Genomic DNA, 13010 nt, shown 5'->3' with positions numbered 1-13010 from the left:
AGAAGCGGTGTTACCAACGGAGATAATTATCCCTACAACAAAGAAAGAAGCATGGGAGAAGAATTTAAGCGCATATTTAATTCTCACAAAACTTGATGATCTAGAAGAAACGAGAGAACTTTCTCTACAACACATGGAAAATTACCAAAAATATTAGCCAGAGAATACAACAAACGTGTTAAAGTTAAGGAATTTCAGCCAGGAGAATAGTGTTGCGAGAGATACCAATCTATCAAAAAGGACCAGATGGGAAGTTAAAAAAGAAATCGGATGGACCATATATCCTTAAAAGGATAATTGGAAATGGATCTTATAAATTGGATGATCCAGAAGGGAAAGATACAGGTTACAAGCTAGATCATCCGTGGAATAGGTTGTACTTAAAAAAGTATTACCCTTAAAAGCTTGTGATACTATTCGCAGAAACACAAATATGTGAAAGATATAAGCGTGAAATATTATTCGCTTGAACCTGTATACACCGCTTGGTGGAATGAACGAGATTAAAGATTTCCTTTTTCTTCAGAGATTCTCTTTTAACTAAGAGACAGAAATAAGACCTTAATAGAAGGCATCAGAGATAAAAAAATTCTAATTAGGGAGACTAGGAATCCGAATGTGGCGTGCAACCTAGTTCGCATACATGCAAAAGGCAAGAATAAGACCTAAAGCACGTCATTTTCGGGTAAACTAGTATGCATGACTCAAGGGAAAGACATACCAACCCTGGAACTTGAGTCATGGAGATTTGGGGTGAGAAAAACGAAAAATCCCATCAGGAAAGACGCCTAAATCGAAAGATTAAGGTAATAAGATCTTCCCAAGGAGTGGAGAAACTCGATCACGGCGCCGAGGTACACGGTTGAGTCAAGAGTGCGAGGGGAGTTGGAGCCTACTTTAACACTTTTGACAAGTCCTGACTATGATGCACTCGGTCCAAAGATACCCCACTTAGGGTGCAGTCTCGTAACCATAAACCTTATCGGTAGAGGGAAAAGAGACTGCGAAATCAACTGGTTGTTGTATTACCGGATGGGAGGAGCCAACCCTACCCCGGTAGAGGTAAGCCTCCTTGAAGGGGCAACCAGGGGGAAGATAAGGACGACACCTTCCATTAGGGAGCTGAATTGTGTCAAAGACGTAATTTCATGAGGATTTTTACTCACGGGAGTTTTAAGGCTTATCGCATTTATGCACAAGAGAAAACCTGAAGAGGTATTAATACAAGAATAAGTTAAGAAGAGATCAATGGGTCGATACAGTAAAATGTAAAGACGTCCTGCGATCTCGTCGCAAAAAAAAAATGAAGACAGGCAAAATAAGACCTTTACTTAGGAAGGCACAATAAGACCTCAAGAGAAAAAGAAAATATACTTATCTAATTATACGTTTTTTTTTGCAGTATAACTAAAATAAAGTAAGAAAAGTAATTTCCCTCACTTGTTTCTTACAAGACATATAATAAGAGGCAAGTATGGGAATTCAAGTAAAAAAATATTATCTCTCTCGTTAAGAAACAAGTTAAAGAAAATTTAAAGTTTATCAATTTAAGAATCATTAGAAGAAGCTCCTTGATTAACTATGGGAACTTCAACATCAATCCTCCGACTCAAATCTGGATTAGTGGCTTCAGCACTGTCTTTATCATTAAAATTCTTTTGGTCAGATTTATCCTTCTCGGACAGACCTCTTGGGAGAGAAGCTTCATTATCTCCTTCAGGATCTTTTTCATTCTCGCTCATGAATTCGTAGTCGCTATCTGGTTCAGGAAATTCTTCATCTTCGCCTACATCAAGAGGAGGGATAGTTATCGGGGGAAGAGAGTTGTCCGAAAGAATCCCATTAACCAGAGTTTGGGCACCAATATGAGATTTGCGATAAGCTTCTTTCTCACGGTTTCTAGCATTAATCTCCAAGAAATTTTGAAGATACGAAAGTCTCCTACGCGCACGATCTCGAGAAGTAGAAAGTGAAACTTCAAGGCTTATGCGATCCTTCTAAGTTTTAGCTAAGTCAGATCTCAACTGGGAAATGGTGGCCAGACGCGACTTTTCAGACTCTACGAAAATAACATAGAGTTAAGACTTATACAATTAACGTTTGAAAGAACAAAGAAATAAGTAGCATAACATAAAAAAAAATGAATAAGGCAGTCAACTTTAAGTGACTACCTTCCTTCTGCGAGAGGAGGGATTGAGAAACGGCGCGGGTGTTTTTCTTCATATTATCCATAGTTGTATCATATTCATCGCCAACAGAACTATTGAGGTGGGACTGAATCTTCTTTTCATCAACAGAAAGTAAATGATACTTTTTCTTAAGGAGATCATGAAATTCTTTTAACTGGTTATATTGTTCTAGAAGTTGATTCATCTCTACAGTTTTATTTATCTTGCTTTGAATAATCTTTTGGTTTTGAGTGTTTAGTTCCTCAAAATATGTTTTGATTGGGCTTTCAATGAGCGAAAGGCTTGTTCTCGGTCATCACAAGTTTTATGAAGAATCAGATACTGATGCGAAAACATCGCTTCCTTCGTCAAAAAAGAACGTTTCTCCTTGGAAAGTTGGAGATTTTCCTCTGATAAAGTTTGATGTATTAAATTAGCACTATACAACGAATTAGATAATTGGGAGATCTGCGAATTTAGTGTTTCATTCTCTTGATTTACATGAGTATTTTCCTGAGTTAAATTATCAATATGATCAAGAGAATACGAATAGTTGTTCTCTAATTGACTTATTTGAGTCTGCAACTCTTCGTTATTCGCACGGGTATCTTCAACAAGAAACACAAAATGATACCTCTTCGAAGTTCGCTTCCGGTTTAAATCTTAATAAATACATGAAGATATTTAAAAGATGAAGATAAGGGAAGAAGAGCATTAATAAGATATATTATGAAAAAGAAAGAAAAAAATTACCTCTCAGTTTCTTGATTTGGTTATGAAGCGCCTCCGAATCAAAAGCTACAACCTGAAGTTCTCCCTTTAGTCTACCAATTTCCTTCTCTAAAGAAGTATTTTGATGCGAAAGTACCAGGTTAGAGCAAGTATTTTGACGCGAAAGTACCAGGTTAGAGCAGCTAGATTCAAAACGCCCTTCAGACAAAATCAGTCGACTATGAGATTCCTAAGAAGAAATTCTTGTTAGTAACAAGTATGCGAGAAATTATTGTGAATAATACGAGGAGTACTTACCAATACATCTAGAGAAATGTGAACATTTGGATATATTTGGGCGTAGATCTCTTCTCTTGAAGCTTTGTCAGAAGGAAACTCGCACAATAATTTGCTTAGGGCAGAACAAATATGAAGTTTAAAAGGATCATTGGTGGATGAGTGAGCAATGTTAAGAATCTCGGACAAAGCTTGGGAAGCCAATTTTACATTCTCCAAAACTTTCTCATCAAAAGAAAGGGGTTTTAATAAGAAAGAGGGACGTGGGGAAGAAGAAGAAGAGGCAGAAATGGAAAAAGAAGGAACAATGAAGTTCGTAGTATCCACATTATCCTTAGTAATGTTCACATTTTCAAGCGAATAAGTATTTACTAAGGTTGAAACAGTCAGTTCAAAATCCGAAAATGTCGCAGAGGCAGGAAGAGGAAAATCATTTACTCCCATATCATTAGCAGTATTATCATTAGGAAGAGAAGATTCTCAGAAAGGAGAATGAATGTTCGCAGGAGTAAAAACAAATGAAGAGGAAACATGAAGACTTGTAATAATTTGAGTTTGGGGAGTGGTTTTTGAACCAAATTGGGGGATAGAAAGATTGGAAATAAGTGTTGTAGGCTTACGAAGCTTCTTCAATTTAGGTTCTCTTTCATTCTCTATCTCACGGTCGGAACCCTGCGAATAACAACACATATAAGAAATAGAGGAAACAATATTGTTTAATAAAAACAAAATATTTCTTACTCCTTTGTTCTTCGAAGGTTTCCTTTTGTGAGATTCCTTATTTTTTGGATATAAAGAAGATCTAGGATTATTGACAGTTATCTTCATGCCATCAACAGGAGAATTTGTCCTACAAGCAGCATGGGAATTAGATTAATGATAATATGAAGGATAATCAAAAGAAAAGAAGATAATTTCGAGAAATTATACTTACTTTGGATCGAGATTCATGAAGGAAGATGATGATTAAGTGAATAACAACAACAATGCCAAATGATGATGATTAATTGAATAAGTAACAGAGGCAGCTGCAAAAAATAAAATCGAAATCTCAAAGAAGAAGAGAGGAGTGATAGAGAAAAATAAAATAACTTTTCTTAAAAATTGATCAATAAATAGGTTGAAGAAGGTGACCGCTTGAAAACAGGACGTGACGGTAACAATGAAGATGACACGTGTAAAAAATAAATTGAAATTGCAGAAGAATGTCGGCAGGATGGAATTTGAAAAAATAGGCATGTGCGACGAGGCAAGTTGAAGATTCTCATTTCGCTCATTCTGCGAAAGGAACGAAATGGGAAGAGACAAAATGTAGGAATAAAATATCGCACATGTGTTATATGCGAGCAAAGGACAATCAGGTGTGTGCGAAGATCGTCGCTTAGCTGTGATGTGGTGACGTATTGAATGATGTCATCCTAATCACAAGTAAAGTGTGAAGATCTGTGTGAATCTTGTAGAGTCTGCGAATATAACTAATGTACATGTGTGATAATAACGCACAAGGATTCCGAAAATAAAGGATCTCTTAACTGTCATCCACTATGTAATACCCTATATAAAGAATAGATGTTTCATGTAAAGGGAGAGTTCTCTTTAGAATCCTTGGTCAAGAAATCAAAAGAGAGAAAGATTGTAGAGAAAGAGGATAAATTTAGAGTTTCCATTATTTTATAATTATTCTTGTGATTTTGATTAATAAAGAGATGATTTACATTGAGATCGGTTAATCATTGTTAGATTCTCATACTTGTGTGGTCGTAGGATTTCCTGCTACTGCAATTTATTTTTCTAGCTAGTCCGCTTTGCCTTTGGTATTGACTTTGGTATTGACTTTCGATCACAAATTCCAATTTCTCCGCTTCATTCTATCTATCTACCCAAATAATCAAATCATATCTGCCCAAATTTCTCCACTGTTATCTAGCTACCCAATAATAAAAAAGAAATGTTAAGCCAATGAATCTTCCAACAATGTCATCATTTATTGGTCATTTCACTGAGAAATGGCCAATAAAATTAAGTTCGTGCGCAAAATCGAAAGAAATGTCACGTGTATTTTTGAGTATGTACCTTTTAGTACTAGTGGTACAAAAAGATTTCAAAGCGAGGTGGAGATCCGAGTCATTTTAGGAAAGAGTACACGACAAGCAGGATTTGAAACTATGGTCCAAAAACATTGTATTTCTTAAAATTCTTAAATCCCACTAAACTCAACCACGGAAAGCCTATGCAGATGGTGATAGCTCAAAGTACAACCTTAATTTACTAATATGATGATTTGATTGATACGTACAAATCTTGGTAATGACATAATGCCATAAAGTCATAACTGGGGTCTCTCATGACATACAGCTTTAATATGGTTATGTATTCCCTGCTTTGTGTGCTTTAGGTTAAGTAGGCGAGATTTTGCTATTGTACCAATTGCATTAAAGTTTTTGATATTTCGATTTTACAACTTTAAGCGGTGTAAAGAGCGAGCACTATCAAAGAAAATTTAGAGGTAAATCTAAGAAAGCAACATTTTAATTATCAAAGAAAATTTGCACAATGAAATGATCAAATAAATATTCAGTACGTAACCTCTTTGTGACCAATACCGCTGCGGAAATACTACCGTTCAACCGTTGTACTGTACCTTCCCTAGTTATCTAATAAACCATATATAAAACAAAAAGAATAGCTTTTGATTTCTTTTTCTAGCTAGTTTTCACTTTTCAGTATAGACTTTGGACCAAAAAATTGCAAATTGCAATTTCTCCACTTCATTCTTATCGTTTATCTTTTTTTCTTTTTTTTTTCTTATCGTTTATCTACCTAACAAGTGACAATGCCATCATATTATTGGTCATTTCACTGATATGACCAATACAATAAAGGTCGTGCACAAAACAGAAAATTGTCACGTTGATTTTAGAGAGTGTGCCCTTTAGTATAGTGGTACGGAAAAGATTTGAAAGTGAGATGGAGATGCGAGTAGTACACGACAACACGGCATGATGCAGGGTTTTATATAGAGGACAAAGGAGGAGGAGAAATCCAAGACAAAAACATTTGATTTTTTAAATCCCACTAAACCCACAGAAAGCTTAAGCAGATGGCGATTGCTCGGAGTACAACCTTAATTTAATATGATTTGCATGCGTACAATCTCTCGGTAATGACATACTGGCCTTTACACGATTTAAGAGATACAACCTCACCTGAATAATACACTCTTGCAAAGTACAAGTTTCGGATTATTTTAGGTAGGTTGTTAAGAATCCGAGTACTGGTGCCCTTTGTTGTTAAATAGAGATCCCCATTACTTTGTCAACAGTAAGAAATCTCAAGCAAAAGTGGGTGGAACTAGAGATGAAATAGTATCATCTTCTACTTCAGTAGGGAGGAAATGGTTAGGATTTGTAACAGCAATATGGGTACAAGCAATATCAGGAAATAATTATACATTTGCAAACTACTCAGGTGCTTTGAAAACATTAATGCATTTAACACAACTACAACTGAATAGTCTATCAGTAGCTAAAGATATCGGTAAAGCTTTTGGTATTCTTGCTGGTTTAGCTTCTGATCGTATTTCTACTCCTCTTATTTTACTTATCGGGTCAATCGAAGGTTTGATCGGTTATGGTGTACAATGGCTTGTTGTTAGTAAAAGGATTTCTCCTCTTCCTTATTGGCAGGTATAACAATCTATATGTTTTCAATGGCTGGTTGCTAGTAAAAGGGTTTCTCCTCTTATTTTAATTCTGTCTCTTTTTTTCTTGCAGATGTGTATATTTCTGGCCCTTGGAGGAAACAGTACAACATGGATGAACACAGCAATTCTAGTTACATGTATACGTAATTTCCGCAAAAATCGCGGTCCTGTATCTGGAATCTTAAAAGGATATGTGGGTTTAAGCACAGCAATTTTCACGGATATCTGCAGTGCTTTGTTTGCTAATAGTCCTTCGAAATTTCTACTCATGTTAGCCATAGTTCCTGCTGTAATTTGTCTCACAGCAATTATCTTCCTACGTGAAGTTCCACAAACAATTACAAGCACAGCTTCCGTGGAAGAAGAATCAAAATACTTGAACTTCTTTAATGTTGTTGCTGTCATTGTTGCTTTATATCTTTTAGCTTATGATATTTCTGGAAAACACAGCCGTATAATCGCGTTGTGTTTTGCTTCTGGACTTTTATTTCTATTAATAGCTTCACCATTATTCATTCCTTTATACTCTATTTTGAAGAATACCAGCTCTAATAATGATGTTGAGAGTAGTGTCGCTCATCATCAGCGTAATAGCAATCAAGTTCGAGAAGGAGAAACGCAACCAGAAGCGGTAGAAAAACCAACTGTACCAGTAAAAGAAAATGTTTTGAGAAATGAACAAGTTGTTCAAACCGAAGAAAAATCGGCACTAGTAGAAGAAAAAGATTTGAGAAATGATCATTTTGTTGAAACAGAAAAAAGATCAGTTCAAGTACAAGAAAAAGATTCGGGAAATGATGAAGTTGTTAAAATCGCTTATAAGAAACCAATTCTTGGTGAAGAGCACACGATCTTAGAAACGGTTAAAACATTGGATTTCTGGATCCTTTTCCTTTCATTTCTTTGTGGTGTAGGTACTGGTTTAACAGTGATGAACAACTTGGGACAAATGGGTTTAGCTCTTGGGTATGCTGACGTTTCCATGTTCGTCTCCCTCACAAGTATATTCGGTTTCTTTGGTCGTATCGGCTCCGGAACCATATCTGAATACTTTCTCAAGTACGTATGTATAACGTTTCCTGTTTCTTTATTTTTGAAGTGAAACTTTATATTATGAGTCTTGTAAATGTCACTTTATGCTGCCTTTCTTCCGTACATGTGGATACGTGGTGATTGGTTACATCGATTCATAATATGCAGGAATGCTGCAACACCAAGGCCGCTGTGGAACGCAGCATCACAAATTCCAATGTGCCTGGGATATGTCATCTTAGCAATTGCATTACCAGGATCCTTATATGTCGGTTCAATATTGGTTGGTATTTGCTATGGCGTGCGCCTTGCTATCACAGTCCCTGTTGCTTCTGAACTATTTGGCCTTAAATACTTTGGGTTAATTTACAACATTCTAATCTTGAATCTTCCCCTCGGGTCATTCCTATTCTCTGGTTTGTTAGCCGGTTTATTGTATGATGCACAGGCAACTAAAACAAAAGGAGGTGGAAATACATGTATTGGAGCTCATTGTTACAGACAAGTCTTTATGGTCATGGCTTTAACGTGCCTAGTTGGTTTCGGGTTGGACGTGTTTCTTACTCTTCGAACAAAGAATCTTTACAAAAATATCCAAACAACAAGCCGTGCGAAGTCCAGCAAATCAGGTGTAGATCAAGAAAAGTGAAATAATAGAAGTTTAACTGTTGTTTCCATTTTTCATTTTCCTTATAATGCATTTTCATTTTTCTTATAATGCATCATGAAGGAGTCACCAGTGACTAGTAATAAGAAATTATAATACAGGTCTTGTTCTAAGATTTTTTTTCGGTAAGGTATTTTTCCAACTGTTTGAAACCCCCACGGCGCAATGTATTAAAGATATGTTACCAAGTATCAGTTCCCAAGTGCTAACTGGTGCAACCCTTCTCATTTAAAATAAAACTCTTCCGGAACTAGAAAGATGGTTAATACATCAAGGCCTACGGCATTAATCCAACAACGATTAACAATGACAAGGCCCCAAATACTATAACCTAATATATCCGTCCATCAAAGTTGCAATACTTCATGTTAATGTTTTAGGTAGCATAGATGGTAATATAATTGAGAATGACATACTGCTTCAAACTACAGGGTCTAATAGGCCAAGAAAGTCCACCCGCGCATGCATCTGTCCTAACAGGCATATTGCAGCAGGGGATTTGTGCAGTCCGCTTCCCGGATCAGCAAGACGGGCACCTGCATTAATATATGATAATCTGAACAGAGGGCCACACCCCAAATATAGTCAGGGAAACGCCATTGAGTGGACATCTCACTGAAAGGGAAGTTGGAGTAACTGATATGGAAAATGAAATGATTGCAATAGCGGAATATTAGGAGATGTAACCACTAACCAGCCTCATTACGAGGCAATACAAAAGATCCTCAAGGCTCAGTTCTACCAAGGAAAACAGATTAATTTTTTTGGAAGAGGACAACAAGAGGCTCAACTGTGAATTCAATAAGAATAATGCAGGATTGGTGTCACATAACCAACCAGGTTGGTTTCTTTTCCTGACGATCCTGGGAGTGACCCAAAGCTCAAAGACGTCCTTGAAAACGAAGCATGAAAACCAACGTCTTAACAGAATCATTTCTGATGCAAAGGTATTTCCACTTACGGAACTTATAACCAAAAGGACTATACCAAGAAAGTGCCGATACCCAAATCGAATCTTTTCGATGGAAGCAAGGATCCAACCTAACACTACGGAAATTCAGATGAATGTCGAACTTCAAAAACTAATAGCTTTGGAACTGATAAAATTATGATTTTTATATTAAAATAATACTCCGTACTAATAGTTTATTTAGTAAATTGGGCATCGTCTAATTTAAACACATTTACGAATAACAATAATGCAAGTGTAAAAGTACCTATACTGATTTTTTGTTTTTGTTTTTGTTTTTAAACTTCCATTAGCCGCGCTATCGTTGCTTGGTGGAATGAGAGTACCGTGAGGTAATTGGAAGTCTCGGGCTCACAGATGTACCTTTATGTTTCCCGACTGTTGGCTGAGTTTTTCCTGTCTAATCGCAGGATCAGCACCTTTGAATTTTGCTAAGTGAGCAAGCTCAATAATGGACTCAGCAATATCTTCTATGCATCCAACGATATCAACGAGTAGTGAAGCCAACATAGCTCCAGATAAGACATCCTCTAAGACGTTAGCATTCTCTAACGTAACCATCTTTAGGACCGCTTTCAAGTTACCAGCGGTCTTTTTCAAGTTCTTGATATGTTTGGGAGCAGCCTTCGGGTACGTCATTTGCTTAACCACTGTCGAAAGATCCTGCAAAGTAATACCAGATTCCTTGCCCAATTCCATGCATGAATCTTGAATTATCTTTAAGAACTCTGATTGTACTTTCTGCAACCACAAAATATAAGAAATAAATCCGGTTCTCTGTTAATTATTGCTCAACAACAGCCATAGCCAAAGCCCTTATACCAAACTAGTAACTTTCATGCTAACTCATTATTTATCGAACAAAACTACGCTAACTTGGAAAAACTCAACATAAATAAAGATAGTCCTGTGAAAATTTGTTATCTTCGTATTCTTACCATTTTAGATGTGATGCAGTTGTGAAGTTCTTCGATTTTGTATGCACATTGTCGACTTAATTTTCCAATTTCTAGATAATGCTTCCACGGATAACCAAACTGGAATGAGCCATGAGGTGGCTCCCATCTTGCAAAATTTGTCTACAAAATGAAATGCAACAATTAACGGCTCATTTTGAGCTGTTCTAAAAAATATACTGACTATTGGGAATGAGATCACTATTTTATCAGCATACTAAAAAAATAGGAAAATGTGGCTACTGATGTAAGTTTGAAGATTATTCTCACCAGTGCCTCTTCCTCATGCATAGAGGTTAGAATCTTTTTGTATCCCTCTAGAAACGATTTTTTACCAGTGACTACGTTTTTATTCTCTCCGTTATCCTCTTCTCCAAAATATTCTCCTCCAAATCCTGTAGGACATGCATAAGTTTTGAACTCGGATTGTGATTATTTTCAGCTAATTCCAACTAATTTTACCAAGTAACTTAATTACGTACCGTCTAAGAACACAGCAAGCTGTTCTATGTTTTGGAACATCAGTTTATGTAAATCTTCACCAGCCCATGCAGGAAACAGAAAAATAGATATAACAGTACATGTAACACAACCAATAAGAATAGTTATTAGCCTTTCACCCGCAACCGGTTAGATCTCATCTGTCTTATAAGCTGATACTGCTACTAAACTAAATGTCAATATAAATATCACCATCCCATAGTCATATCTTGCTTTTACACCAGGAAAGAATCGTGTAAATGTCGATGCTGCCGCTGCACAAAATCAAAAGAATTTTAAGAAAAAAATGTGTTGATTTTGAAATTCTTTGTTTCTGCTAGCTACAGGTAACTCACCTAGAAGGAAAACTGAAAAGCAAAGCACACTACAAAACAGGTGGCTTTTAGGGACGGCCATTTTTTCAAAACCGTCCCTAGAGATGGTTATTTGGGACGTTTATGATCTGACCGTCCCTATAGGTCACGGGATAATTAATTTAAGGCTATTTTTAGGCCGTCCCTAAAAGAAAGTATGACCAAAAAATATTAGTGACGGTAGAATAGGGGACGGACACAAAACCGTCACAAATGCTTCTTGGGACGGTTTAGGGCTTCTTGGGACGCTTTTTGGCCGTCCCAAGAGGCCTTCTATTTTGTAGTGGCAGTACAGGCTCTACTTTATCTCCAGTTAGACATGCCAAATGATGAACAACCAAGCCTAAGGAACCAGTTACCGAGGTTGCTAACACTCTATTAATTCCTTTGCTTAATGTGGCTCCTACAAAACAGTAATTCAGTCATAAGACATTCGATAAGTATGAGAAGCAAGTACATAGAAGAATGTTGACGAGCATGCATGAACCTTATCGGATCGTGTGTAATACCAACCAACTAGAGAACGGTTTGTATAGTGTTTAGGAACTAACCTACACGAAACTCGAAGACAACTACCACCGTTAAGACTGCCCACATAGTCGAGGAACCAAATCCACCGTAGAGTGGTTTATCGTAGTAGATGAGAGAAACCAGTGAAAGTGCTAATCCCACTTTGATAGAATGGGTTACCCTTCTTGGATCATCAGTTCCAACTTTCTTTACCTTGTTTCTAAATTCAACCATTAGTTTCTTGTATCTCTCAGCCAATGCCTTAAGCCAACACCATCCATATATGATGACCTCCCATACAATTGCATTTTTTCTGTTTGCAGATGGTTCAGCAATGTCCATTATTTGAAAAGAATGCTGTGATTGGAATTGGTTGTGCGTGTGATAGCTAATAGCTTATCTGAGGATGATAATTCTGCAGTGTGATACCTTATAATTAAGGAAGTAATTAAAGAAATTATTATTTAATTTGGTTAATTAAACAATAATTATAAGTAGAAAAGTGCTGTCCACCATCGATCTATCTAATCTCGAAAAACATCCATCAAAAACATTATATACAATTGTATATATCGTAAGCTTTATGCATTGGAGTGCGTGATAGTAATTTAACGATTATTATCCTCAATTGAGATAATTTCACATTTACATTAAAGCCACCATCCTTATTCATCCAGTATTGGGTGATGACAGATCGAGTATGTCTGTTATAAATTTCGATTCATGTTATCAAAGGCGCTAGCCTAGACGTCCTTGGTGCACGAGTCAACCAAGGGGCGCCTAGCAATAAAATGCCCCAAGGAAAAAAACTATGACCATTTTTTTCAATTTCTTTTTGTGAGCGCCTTAGGCGTGTCTAGGCAAGGGGCTTGGTGCCTCGCCTCGGCTAACACCTTTTACGATATAGATTTCCATAATTATTATAGCATGTATTATTCTTTATTTTTAACTTTTCTTTCTTCTGAAGTTTGGCCTAGTCCCCTCTTCGTGTTATTAGCCTTCTTACTAAAATCTCCTAGCGAGCTTTGCAAAAGAAAAAAGAGAAAAATTTCTTAAGGATCATGTGATATGGAATTATCAAACCAGCAGTGTCTGAGTCGGTTCAAGGAGCCGACACTAGGGTGCGCAGAAAAAAAAAAGTT

At 36.7% G+C, this 13010-nt stretch overlaps 1 protein-coding gene and 1 pseudogene across 1 annotated transcript; one reads left to right on the top strand and one right to left on the bottom strand.

Moving 5' to 3' along the window:
• Window positions 1-6276: 6276 nt before the first annotated feature.
• LOC113350929 (protein NUCLEAR FUSION DEFECTIVE 4-like) lies at window positions 6277-8707 on the top strand. Its single transcript, XM_026595030.1, has 4 exons — window positions 6277-6292; window positions 6441-6862; window positions 6950-7938; window positions 8080-8707. Exons 1-4 carry the CDS (start codon window positions 6277-6279, stop codon window positions 8558-8560), a joined length of 1908 nt encoding a protein of 635 aa, XP_026450815.1. The 3' UTR covers window positions 8561-8707.
• Window positions 8708-10332: 1625 nt separating this feature from the next.
• Window positions 10333-12210, bottom strand: LOC113350928 (annotated as a pseudogene).
• Window positions 12211-13010: the final 800 nt, after the last annotated feature.

The sequence above is a fragment of the Papaver somniferum genome, chromosome 2 (genome assembly GCF_003573695.1).
Source record: "Papaver somniferum cultivar HN1 chromosome 2, ASM357369v1, whole genome shotgun sequence".
Taxonomy (NCBI): domain Eukaryota; kingdom Viridiplantae; phylum Streptophyta; class Magnoliopsida; order Ranunculales; family Papaveraceae; genus Papaver; species Papaver somniferum.
Note: the sequence above shows the minus strand (reverse complement) of the source record. Positions and strands in the feature narration are given on the sequence as shown.